The 13,192-nt window shown below is 42.9% G+C and overlaps 1 protein-coding gene across 1 annotated transcript; it reads left to right on the forward strand.

The window, feature by feature from the left end:
* Positions 1-7,959: 7,959 nt before the first annotated feature.
* Positions 7,960-9,327, forward strand: C1H1orf162 (chromosome 1 C1orf162 homolog). Its single transcript, XM_028163337.2, has 4 exons — positions 7,960-8,052; positions 8,457-8,613; positions 8,901-8,950; positions 9,166-9,327. Exons 1-4 carry the CDS (start codon positions 7,960-7,962, stop codon positions 9,325-9,327), a joined length of 462 nt encoding a protein of 153 aa, XP_028019138.2.
* Positions 9,328-13,192: the final 3,865 nt, after the last annotated feature.

A 13,192-nucleotide genomic window follows, 5' to 3' on the forward strand; every position in this document is an offset into this window, starting at 1 on the left:
GCAGCCCGGTGAGACCCTGAAACAGAGAACCCTATTAAGCTGTGTCCCAGCCTCTAACCCACAGAAACTGTGAGAAAAGAAATGTGTACTGTTTTAACCATCTACGTTTGTGATAATTTGTTATACTGCAATAGAAAACTGATAACAGCAAGGATCCCTACCATTTCCATCTGGCATGATTTTTCCTGATTCATCCACTGTGGGTTCCCTTTCAGGGGGACCAATCCAATTTCCCACTTTGGTGCAGGCTTTAGACTTGGTTTCCTGACCTCATACAAGGCCTTCAGACCCAATCTTCAGGTCACCAAAAATTGGTGGCTATTCCCAGAGCAAACCTTAGCTCCAGGTCTCACTCAACTCTCTTTCTGATCTTTGAGGATTTCCAACATCTAGTTCAGCCATGCATTTTTAAATTATGGTGTTTCAAATGTTTTATCCAGCATTTGTTGGTGTTCTTTAACAAGAGGATCTCTTTAAAAGCTCTAATCTGCTGTAGGTCTAGGGATTGCCATTCACTCTTTAACCCGCTGAAGTCTTACTCCCCACCACTACTACACCCCAAGCTGCTTTAGCAAAAGAGATCAGGATCTCTTCATTTCCAAATTTAATCAACTCTTTCCAGTCCTCGTCTTACTCAGCCTCTCTCTCAGCAGCACCTGGCACTGTTGGCCACAGCTTTTCCTTCCTTCTTTTCCTCCCTGGCTTCTAGTAGCATATGTATGCTATTACTGCTGTCACTGTTTCCGTGCAATTTCCTTAGCTGACTCTGCTTTTTCTGCCTCCCTGTTAAATAGTGGTATTCCTCAGAGTTCTAGGAATGTTTTCTTCTCATTCTACAAACTGTACCTGGATGATCTTATCCATCCCCATGGCTTCTATTGATACTATCACGTGTATGCTGATGGCTTCCTAATCTATACCTCACGTTGTATTAGGGTAGGTTAGGTTAAGTGAGGTAAGAATCTATCCCAAAATCTCAGTAGTGTAACATGAAAAAGTTTATTTCTTGCTCACACAGAATCCACTGCAGGTCCAGGTGACCTTCCAGAGAAACTATCCTCCATATGGTGACTCAGTGATTCAGCTTTAGAGCTTGCAACCTCACCTTCTCATCACAAAATCTCCATAATCACCCTGAAGGGGAAGGGATCAGAGGAGGTCTTCCTTAAGCAATTAAATGCTTCAACTAAAAGGGAAATACATCACTTTCATTCATAGTCCATTAGCCAGAGCTTATCACATGGCACTACTAAACCACAAGTGAGGCTCGGAGGCCAGGAGGAGAGGAGCTCTGGTTAGGGGTGAGAACTAGTACTCCCTACCACACAAATCTAGATCTCCTTCATGAGCCCCCAACCTGTGCATCCAACACCCCTCTCGACATCTCTACCTGAATGTTCCATAGGCACCCTAGACTCAATGTGTCCAAAAGTAAACTCATTATATATGCCCAATCCTACACCCCCCTTCTTCATTCTCACCATCAGTTGGTAATCCAAGGCAGAAACCTGGGAGTTATCTTGAGCTCCTCTCTCCCCCTTACCTTCCTCTCACAACTGAAAAAAGACTAGATTCATCACCTTTCTGCCCTACCTCCTCTTCCCCATGGCCTGTGCCTCTAATCAGATCATCCCTGTTTCTCATCTAGAACTCTGCCATACTAAAGGACTCCCTGCCCACAGTCTGTCCCACTGCCCCTCACCAGTCCCTCCTACACTCTGTTGCCCAAACCCAAATGTAATCATGTTACATCCTTCAGCACTCTCTCCATTGCCTCTAAGGTGAAGTTTGTTTAGGGTCCTCCACCATGTGATCTTATCCTTTCTCTACAGCCTTTCTCTTTCCATTCCCCATTCCCACCCACCCTCATTCCCTGTAGCACCAGTGATGGTGAAATACTTACATTTCCCTGAACATCACAAACATGACAAAGCATGTGTTTGCTCATGCTGTTCCTCTGCCTGGAATACGCTTCCTTCCTCTGTCTGCCTACAAAATGTGATTCATCTTTCAAGATGCAACTCAAACATCATTTTCTCTATGATGCTTTTCTTGACACCCACCCTCCCTCCTTATTGTGCAACCTGAGCCCTTTCTCTTTGAGTCCCACTCCATCCTGTATGTCTGACACAGCATCTACAACATTTCATTACACTTACTTACTCCCGAACTTAACAGTATGTTTGGGTCATAGTAGGTGCTCAGTAAATGTCTGATTAATTAATCCGCACTCTAAGTCTGGAACTACTGCTGTTTCCTTCTCTGGCTCCTCTTCCTCCTTCTGCCCTTTGGTGATATCTCTGATCATAGTCTTTGACTTTTTATCCTCCCTTGTTTTTTCTACCACGCTCTTAAACATCTCTCAAGTTCATTTACATTTCTTTGTCTCTCCACTGCTACCTACCACCCTAGTCCAAGTTACTATTATCCCTCAACTGGATCACTGTAATAACCTCTTAACCAGTCTTGTCATATCTATTCTGGCTCCCTTCCAATTTATTCTCACCCCCCCCACCTCCAGTCTTTGTGATTGTTTAGAAAGCAAGTCTGATCACATCACCCTTGTTTAAATACCTTCAGTGCAGATAAGCCCACCTCTCTTGTCATAAAGACAAAAGCTCTCAGGGAACTGGTCCCCCGCCTGGTTCTTCAACTTCATCCCCACCATACTCCATACCCACCCCCAGCACCCCAGCATCACCTCACACACTTCCTTGCTCTTTCACACTAGCCTTTTTTGGGGGTGGGGGTAGGGGGGGCACTTCCTGCCCTCCTTTCTTGCACAGAGCTTTTGAATTTCAATGTTCTCTTCCCTTTGATCGTTACTACCACCACCAGCACCACCCACCCCCATCTTGGCCTTGTGGAACTCCAGCTCACAAAAGATTTTGGCTTATTCTCTTCCAGGAAACTGTCCCTGGTTCCCTGTATCATAGGCATATACAGCCAGGGATCCTGCACAAAAGGCTGTTTTTTTGCCCACCATTATGTCCTCAGAACTTAGAACTCAGTACATGGCACAGAGTAAACGTTCAGTAAGCGATTTTGGAGTGAACGAACAAACGAATTCTCTTGGCCACTGAGATTCAAACACTTGGAGTAATCATGGACTCATCCTGCTATTTCATTCCCTGTTTCCAGGTCCCAAGTCTTAGAACTTCCAATCTTATTACACCTGTGGATGCCTCCCCATTCCTGATGCTCCCGCCCTTATTAAATACCTGAGATATTGCCATACTCCCCCAGCTTATTTCCTTGTCTCTTTCTTTACCCGCAATTTATCTTATTTGATGTGATATAATCTTCCTTAAAGGCCATGTTTATCATATTATACCCCAATTCAAAAACCTTTAGTTGTTTGTCATTAATGCTTAAAATATATTTTTTGCTTGGATTTAAAGACCTCCACAATATGTCTCAGATCTATCTATGCAACTATTTTCTATGTCTCACCCTTTACCAAGGCCCCACTCTTGAACCATGCTGATATCCCAGAAATCCATCACTCAACGCCCAGCAACCAATCCTGGGCTTGGGCATTTCCTCACGCAGTCCCTTTCTTCTACCCCATCCACCCTCCAAGTCTCCCTGCACACAGTCCTGCCTGATTCTGCCAGCTCTGCCAGCCCTTCCCTTCTTCCAGACCTGCAAGTTGCTCTGCCCTCGGCCTGAAACTGTCTTCCCCAGGAGGTTCTTTGCCCCGCCAGCTCTTCCTCATCCTCTGGTTCTCAGGGTAAATATCGCTCCTTGGACAGGCCTTCCCTGGTCATCCATTTTATCTAAAGATGTTCTCCCATCATTTATTCTCTGGCATGGCACTTTGCTTCTTTCCTTCATGGCCTGTAACACATCCGTGATTAACCTGTTGTTTTCTTGTTTGTCGTTGCTCTTCTCAATTAGACGGTAAGCCCCATGAGGAGCTTTTCTGCCTTCTCTCTGAAATACCTGCAGCACTTAGCCCACTGCATGGCCCACTGTGTTTATTTAATGAGCATATTTATTAATATTATTTTACCGATAAATGTTTACAAGTAAATGATTCACCTTCCCTTTGAAGAGATCTCCGTAATCTTAAAACACTTAAAGTCTGTCCAACCCGCACTTAACTCTTAACACCGTTTGCTCTTTGTTTTTCTTTATCAATAGCATTTCCCTGGCTAGAATAAATGGGACTATGACATGCTTGATGACAATGATAATGTCACACCACTGTGACCCCCACTATATCTGGCATGGTGGTTACATACTCAATAAATACTTAATTAGAAATAAACTTATCTCCCTGTGTTCTGGCATTCATGTGTCAAAAGATACAAAAGCAGCTCTCTGCTTATGGAATTAAAAAAATACAGTGTTGGGCTTCCCTGGTGGTGCAGTGGTTGAGAATCCGCCTGCCAATGCAGGGGACACGGGTTTGAGCCCTGGTCTGGTAAGATCCCACATGCCATGGAGCAACTAGGCCCGTGAGCCACAATTACTGAGCCTGCGCGTCTGGAGCCTGTGCTCCACAATAAGAGAGGCCGCGATAGTGAGAGGCCCGCACATGGCGATGTAGAGTGGCCCCCACTCGCCGCAACTAGAGAAAGCCCTCGCACAGAAACGAAGACCCAACGCAACCAAAAATTAATTAATTAATTAATTTAAAAAAAAATACAGTGTTGGCCACAAAGAGGAAGTCTGCCCTGGAGTTTAGACAAGATCTTTGCGACACACAGCTTGATGTAGCAGTGGCAGTGGCAGTGGCAGTAATCACTATTTCATCATTCTGAAAAATAGGGGTGGTAACAGAAGCAGCAAGTGAAAAGTTCAGTCTTAGACAACGGCATCCTATGACCAGACTTTTTCTTAAAACGTAAACGTGTTTACCCCATGCTTTTAATCAAGACGAAATAATCACCAAAAGAAAATGCTACCTAGTTTATAGAGGTTTCTGTAACTTTTTTCTTTTTAACTTTATTTGATGGGGGAAGGGTTGTATTTGAATGGCTGAATTTAGTTGGTAGATTTTATGGCAGTCAGTAAGGTTCACCAATGCCGGACAAAATGTGAAAAAGTATACATATATAGCACTGTTTCTATTTTAATTTATACTTCTATCAAATGTTTGGAGTGTCGTTTTCAAAGGGAATGTGTTTCCTGCTTTTTTTGGCCTGGCTCTGTAAGTAACTATTTCCCTGTGGCATCATGTGATGGTTTTGTCTTTCAGGGTGGGGGACCGAGCTTTTGTTTCAGATGGCTGTGCTAACATTTCTTTGGGATGATTGTAAATTCAGAGCCACTCATGGGAAGGTTAAGATTTTATGGAAACCTATGATCCTCCCCTCTTCCACCTGCCCAGTGATATGGTCTAGTAAAAGTTCATAGGATATGTTTATACTATGTTTAGTGCAAACACGTATTTCAATATTTTAAAAATACTATATAAATATTTCACAGTGCTCTACAAAGAGCACCGTTGACTTTTAAATTAGAAAAGGAGAAAAAAGTGCTAGAAAAATTGTTGCCACTGTTGATTCTGCCATGGATGGTGGGCTTTCTATTCTCATGGCTCAGAATCCTCACCAAATTTCTCTGTTGGCACCTTTCTTTTTATCTTAGATTACATGCTCTCAAAAAGTTTGATTGTAAGGCACTTGATAATGTTGCTGTTGCTGTTCTAACTGGTACATGGCAATGAGGTGTCCTTCTCCCAATCCTCTCTATGTCCAAGGACTTAGAAATTGATCCACTTTGGAGAGCTGAACAATTAAACACAAATGATTGATGGCATTTATTGCCTAATTAAATTACCTTAAAATACAGTAGATATAGCAGAGCCAAAAATTCTTATCATCGGTTTGCCTAAGTATAAAGTAAAATTGTGGGCTCCTAAAATTTTTTGCTTTTTGATTTTGTTTAAATAAAAGTAGGAATAATTTTTATCAACAAACAGGAAACTGGAAAAGCAAACTGTAGTACATAGCTATAACAGAAACACCTATCACCACTAAAAGGCTTAAAGAAATTTTCAGTAAGATGGGAAAATGTTTATGGTAAAAATCTTAGTAAAAAAAAAAAAACGAAACAAGGAGATATGAAAAAGTATCTCAACTAGCATTTTAAAAAATGCATGTGGCTTCCCTGGTGGCACAGTGGTTGAGAATCTGCCTGCTAATGCAGGGGACATGGGTTCGAGCCCTGGTCTGGGAAGATCTCACATGCCGCAGAGCAACTAGGCCCGTGAGCCACAACTACTGAGCCTGCACGTCTGGAGCCTGTGCTCCACAACAAGAGAGGCCACGATAGTGAGAGGCCCGCGCACTGCGATGAAGAGTGGCCCCCGCTTGCCACAACTAGAGAAAGCCCTTGCACAGAAACGAAGACCCAACACAGCCAAAAATAAATAAATAAACAAACGTGGGGTTTAAAAAAAAATGCATGAATTACAACACAAAGGAAATACACTAAAATATTAACAATAGGTAGTGGAATTTTGAGTGATTTTACTTTTCTGCTTTTGGGTACTTTATACTTTTTAGTATAAATAAATGAGGGAAATACAGAAAGCTTAACGTAATAGAACTATAGCTTAGATAAGGGAATTTTCACACTCAAAAATATAATGTGTGAACAAAATAGAAGTGTCTGATGCAGCCTAGAGGAAGGACCTTCAAGAACAAGTTAGTCGGTTTATCCAGCACTGCCAAGGAAGAGTGAAGCAAATGCATCAGACCTAGATGGCACTCAATGTTAAAATCAGCCATTCTGCTTCTATCATACTTCAGTTCGATGTTTATCAAGCAAAATTATGGTTTTAATTGGCTTTCTCATACATTTTGATAGAAGGCACTGGTTATACCAACTTGTTTCTTATGTTATTCTAGTTCATACATCAGTTTCCTGTGAGGTGGTTGGTATGAGTCAGCTCTGGAGCAATCAGTCAATTCTTGGTGCCCTGATATGATCAAATTTATGAACCTACAAAGCTGAGGACTGCCTGCTGAGCCACAGTACTCACACTGTAAAGTATATGACCACTGATCTCACTAGAACACACACCCACCACTTGTCTCTCTCCCACATTACGGCTCTAATTTTAAGATCACAGTCTCAGAATTGGCCACTCTGCTGCCTCTCCTTTCCAAGCTTTCTAACAGGTACCTTTTTTAATTCTCAGGAGAAAGCAACATGGGAAGCAATATTTCCAAACTTGAACCAAACAATAGTAAGTTCGGGACAGAACCCATTACCTGTCTCACTGCTGAGTTAAAAGGGACAGGAATCACTGGAAACTGCTGAAAGGCTGTAAAGAAACAACATTTCCAAAGTTGGAAAAATCAGATTTTACCATGATGCAGGGTCTAATGCCAAGAAGAGTGAAAAGGGGAACAAGGAAGAATGATCTGATCCTCCAAATTTGAGTAAAGGGTGTCTCTGTGCTCAATATTAGACCATCTGGGTAGTTTACAAGACTCTGGCTCCCTTCCCTAACTGCTATTCTATTTGTGGCATAAGTATTAGGAAAGCTCACTAAGGCTGCCTTTGGCTAGTCACTGTTAATAGCTGCCCTGAAAAACAAATGAAAAAAAAAAAAAAGGCAGCAATTCCCAAGGTCAGATTCCCCAGGACTTTGGGAAATGCTAGTTCTGGGTTTCACTTTTGGTTCTTTACCCCCTGGCCTTGAAATTCTCTGCTTAAGTCCCAGGAAGCATTTGTCCCTAGGGTCTTATTAAAATCTTTAAGGGAGCATCCTGCAATGTTTTTATCAAAGGGACATATGGGGCTGCGGAAATACTAGGCTCTTCTTTCATTTGTGTAGCTGATCGTTGTTTAAGTTCCTGATCTAGTTTTCACGTTAAAGTACACAATGTTCTCTCCTTTTGAGGAGCTGTAGCCCTATCGTTAGTCTCCACTGGTTGCTTGGATAAGGTGGGGTATGTGGGTGCCCTTAAGCTGGAGAGAGACGTGGCAGATGCACTAATGCCCTTCGTGTTCTCTCAAAGACAGACAAAGCACCCACTCCACAGCAGCCCCGGCAGTGACCTCTGCACCCTGCTTCTCTTGCCATGCCGAGTAAGCAAGCATCCTCCCACCCATTTCATCTCATACCGCATGGCATTTGATTTTGTGTTTAATGCTTTGCCTTATGGACTTGGGGAGGGAGGACTGAGGAGAAGGGACCAGAAACAGAGGAGGAACTAAATCAGTTTTTTACCTTCAGAGTGTGTTTCTTAACCTGGGGTCCCCCAAGCCTCGAGAGATTCATGAATTCCCTAAGCTTATAGATAAAATTTGCTGTGTGCAGTCCTGTGAACATTTTTAAGGGGGAAGAGAGCCACAGCTTTTATTGAGCCCTCAAGTGGATCTGGAACCCCAAAACCAAAAGTTGAAAACCCGGGGGTGAGATTGAAAGTTAACTAACCACTGTGAAAGCTATTTCAGGGATTTACCCATAGGTGGGAAAGGTCACCCTCTAGTCTTTAGGAAAGGACTTCAAAAAGCCCAACGGGTCATCTGCTCATTTTCTTCGCCACAACAGCAATGAATATTTGGTCTTAACCTTTCTTGGTGGGGTTCTACTGACACTGCTGCTGATGGCCCTTGTCTTCCTCATCATAAAGAGCTACAGAAAATGTAAGTCTCCAAGAACTGCGACAGCCCTTCTTTTTCTGTCTTCGAGAATAGAGTTAGCTTTAAAGGGGAGTAAAATTTGCATAGCCCACCCTCTCTACAGACCGAGGACTCAAATCCCTTTACTTCTCTCCTGGCCCTCCCCACCCTTCACCCCACCCTCCACCCCGCCCACCTCCAACACCTCCACCCCACCCCATCCCTTCACCCAAGATTGAAGAGAGAAGCTTCCAATTCCTCCAGACCCCATTGGTGAGACTTGTCCCTCTTCTTCCTGGCACTTGTGGCAGGTCACTCCAGTCCCCGGGTCCTGGATCCTCACTCAGTTCCTCCAGCCGAGGTAAGACGACCATGCTGTTTCCTGGATATGGAGGCCTGCTGCCAGTGGAATTTCCTTCTATCGACTAGAGTAGTGTTATTTCTCTGGACATTGGGCAAGTGATTCTTTGAAGGGCTCTTCTGATCTCTTTAAGTTGCTTCTAAATGTCACTTGCTTCTAAGAGACACCTTCCTCCAAATTGAACTCACTCATTCCTCCTCCTTCTTCCTGTGTAGTTTTCACCCCCAGAGGAGGCACTTACCTATGCCAACATGACTTTCAAAATCTCGAAAAAAAAGAGCAATCACCTGACCATGAACCATTCTTCAGACTCGGACTCCATTGTCTATGCTCAAATTAAAGTAACAAACTCACCTTGCCTTTCCAGTGAGGTGTGAGTCCCGTTCCTCTCATCTCAGCTCCATTGTCTTCATACATCACTTTCCCTTTTAACAAATTTTGGACTACGACCTGGGTGAAACCACAGTCGGAGTTGTCTGGGTGTGATCAGGCAATGCTAGCCAGCAGTTTTGAAGACCAAGGGTCAGTCTTTTTCCTGGCCTGAGAAAAGATTGCTGGCCCTTCCACTTGGACAGACAGCCAATTAGCCCCTTGAGGGCTGAGACTGCCTTCCTTGTCCCCTTCCAAGTGTGTGGCACAGAGCTCAGGGCACAAAGAGTATTCCCTCAGCATCATTGATCAACTTGGGGCAAGTCAACCAAATGAACAATCTAGAGAGGGTTACAAATAAAAGCAAACTCTCTGCAATGCTGGCTCTTTCTCCATCATTGGTGTGTCTTTCCCCATCACCTCCAGAGGTGCAGAGCTCATCCACAGCCAGAAAAGCCTAAGGAGGTGATGGTACTCTGGAACTAACTCAGGATCGATTGGGGCACAGGTCTCAAACTCTACCACTAACTAGCTGCCTTCATTCATTGCGGCAAGTATGTTAAAGTTTTGAAGCTTCAATTTCCTCATCTTGAAAACAGAACTAATAACACTTATCTCTTAATGTAAGAATAAATGAGATATCATGTATGTAAGTACTCTGTACATCCTAGAGCTCTACGCAAATACAAGGTCTCTATTGGCTAAAGCACTATTCAAATGTGGATGTCCATCTCCGTTCTATAGCATATGATATATGCCTAACATTCTATGGGAACTAAAGATTAATCTAAATGTTAACCACCTCTGCCAAATCCCAATGAATAACCCCATAGACGATCTTAGTAAAAATATGAATAAGATTATTTTTTACTAGGTAAGATTATTCTAACTCTCCTATGTAAACAATAAACAAGAAAGCAAATCCAGGAAAATTCATAAAAATAAGCAAATAAAATATGGGAAGGCTGGCCTTAACAGCTAACTAAAATTACTGTTTTCTTAAGAATGTCTAATTAAAACATGTTAATGGTTCATGAATAAATAAATAAAAGGATAAAATAGAAAGACCAGAAATAGATCAAAAATACATGGGAAAGTTTAGAGTATGATGAAGATGGCATATCAAATCATTTGGGGGAAATTAGTTTATTCATAAATGGTGTTGAGACAATTAGGTAACCATGTAGATGAGAATAAGATCAGATCTATATCTTACTCCTGGTATCAAAATTCCAGATGTGTCAAAAATTTTTTAAAAATCGTAAAAGTACTGGAAGAAAATATGGGAGGACTTTTAAAACAACAGAGTGGAGCATGACTTTGAATGAAGGACACCTTTTCAATAAACCAGGAAAGACTAATTAGCTTGACTTACAAAGTAACATTCAAAAGACAAAAGACAAATGACATGTTGGGAAAATACTTGCAGAGCATCTTGTAGACAAAGGGCTGATTTTCTTAATCTGTTAAGAGTTCCTATAAATCAACAGGGAAAAAAACAACAACTCAATAGAAAAGAAAAAGAACAATGGATAATGTTGGGCTAGTCACAGAAAAGGAAATATAAATCCCTTTAAACATATGAAGAGAAACTCAACTTTACTCATATTAAGAGAAATCATAATTAGAGCTACAATTAGATGATATTTTTCATCAATAAGATTAGCAAAATTCAAAAAGTTTGCTAACAAAACGTTTGGGCAAGATTGCGGGGAACTAAGACACACATATACTACTGGTAAGAGAGTGAGTTGACACAACTACTGTGAAAAGCATTTTGGCAACAGCTAACAACATTTCTAATTCTATTTCTAAGAATGTATCCTACTTAAACATGTGGGAAGTCACTATGTAATTTGAATTGCAGCATTCATCAAACTGACTAAAACTTAGTGAGTCTTGTTATACTCCAATCACTATTCTGAGTGCTTGGTGTGTGGTCATGGAATCCCCACAAGACACTAGGAGGTTACAGTTATTATTATTCTCATTTTTAGATACAAAAATGGAGGCACAGAGAGGTCAAACAACTCACCTGAGTTCACACTGTTACACACTATTACTGAGTTTGCACCTGTATTTGTACTTATTTAGTCTGTCTCTAAAAGAAAACACCACTAACTGATCTTAGTAATTGCCCCTGGGGAGAGGAACGTGATAACTGAGGGACTGAGGGGCAGGGATGGGAGGAGGTATGCTTTCCCTTAAAAACATTTTTGTAACTTTTGAAGTTCTTCATTTACCTTGTTGAGGATTTTCAGGGAGCCTGATACCTAGTGTTCACATTTCCCACCTGAATTCTAGACCAACTGAGAAATAAGAGGACTCAGGATCTGGAGAACAAAGTAGTATCTTTATTACAAACATAGGAGAATTTAAGCATAAACCATAGCTGCAGAGAAGTGGGCTTCAGAACCCTGAACTCCATGCACCATGGCAAGTCCCCGCCCCTCCCGGCAACCCAAACAGAGGCTCACCTGCCCCCAGGAGTTGCAGAAGAGACCATGTGCTCTTTGAAAGCTGCACACAAGAGATTTAAAAATGAAGAGGAAGGAGACTGGTTCAAGGTGGCAGAGTAGAAGGACGTGCACTCACTCCCTCTTGCAAGAACACCTGAATCACAGCTAACTGCTGGACAATCATTGGCAGGAAGACACTGGAACTCACCGGAAAAGATACCCCACACCCAAAGACAACGGAGAAGCCACAGTGAAATGGTGGGCGGGGCACAATCACAATAAAATCATATCCCATAACCGCTCGGTGGGTGACTCACAAACTGGAGAACACATACCACAGAAGTCCACCCACTGGAGTGAGGGTTCTGAGCCCCAAGTCAGTCTTCCCAACCTGGGGGTCCAGCAATGGGAGGAGGAATTCCCAGAGAATCGGGCTTTGAAGGCTGGCGGGATTTGATTGCAGGACTTTGACAGGACTGGGGGAAACAGAGACTCCACTCTTGGAGGTCGCACACAGGGTAGTGTGCACATCAGGACCCAGGCGGAGGGAGCAGTGACCCCATACGAGACTGCACCAAACCTACTTGCTGGTGTTGGAGGGTCTCCTGCAGAGGCAGGGGGTGGCTGTGGCTCACGGTGGGGACAAGGACACTGGCAGCAAAGGTTCTGGGAAGTGCTCCTTGGTGTGAGCCCTCCCAGAGTCCGCCATTAGTGCCACCAAAGAGCCTGTGGCCTCCAGGGCTGGGTCGCCTCAGGCCAAACAACCAACAAGGAGGGAACTCAGCCCCACCCATCAGCAGACAAGCTGACTAAAGTTTTACTGAGCTCTGCCCACTAGAGCAACACCCAGCTCTACCCACCAACAGTCCCTCCCATCAGGAAACTTGCACAAGCCTCTTAGATAGCTTCATCCACCAGAGGGCAGACAGCAGAAGCAAGAAGAACTACAATCCTGCAGCCTGTGGAACAAAAACCACATTCACAGGAAGATAGACAAGAAGAAAAGGCAGAGTGCTATGTACCAGATGAAGGAACAAGATAAAACCCCAGAAAAACAACTAAATGAAGTGGATATAGGCAACCTGAGCCCACATGCCACAACTACTGAGGCCTACATGCCTAGAGCCCGTGCTCTGCAACAAGAGAAGCCACCACAATGAGAAGCCCGTGCACCACAACGAAGAGTAGCCCCCGCTCACCACAGCTACAGAAAAGCCTGCGCACAACAAAGAAGACCCAAGGCAGCCAAAAATAAATAAATTAATTAATTAATTTAAAAAAAGAGAAAACAATAGAAAAGATCAGTAAAACTAAAACTGGTTCTTAGAGAAGATACCTAAAATTGATAAACCTTTAGTCAGACTCATCAAGAAAAAGGAGAGGACTCAAATCAATAAAATTAGAAATGAAAAAG

The sequence above is a fragment of the Balaenoptera acutorostrata genome, chromosome 1 (genome assembly GCF_949987535.1).
Source record: "Balaenoptera acutorostrata chromosome 1, mBalAcu1.1, whole genome shotgun sequence".
Lineage (NCBI taxonomy): Eukaryota > Metazoa > Chordata > Mammalia > Artiodactyla > Balaenopteridae > Balaenoptera > Balaenoptera acutorostrata.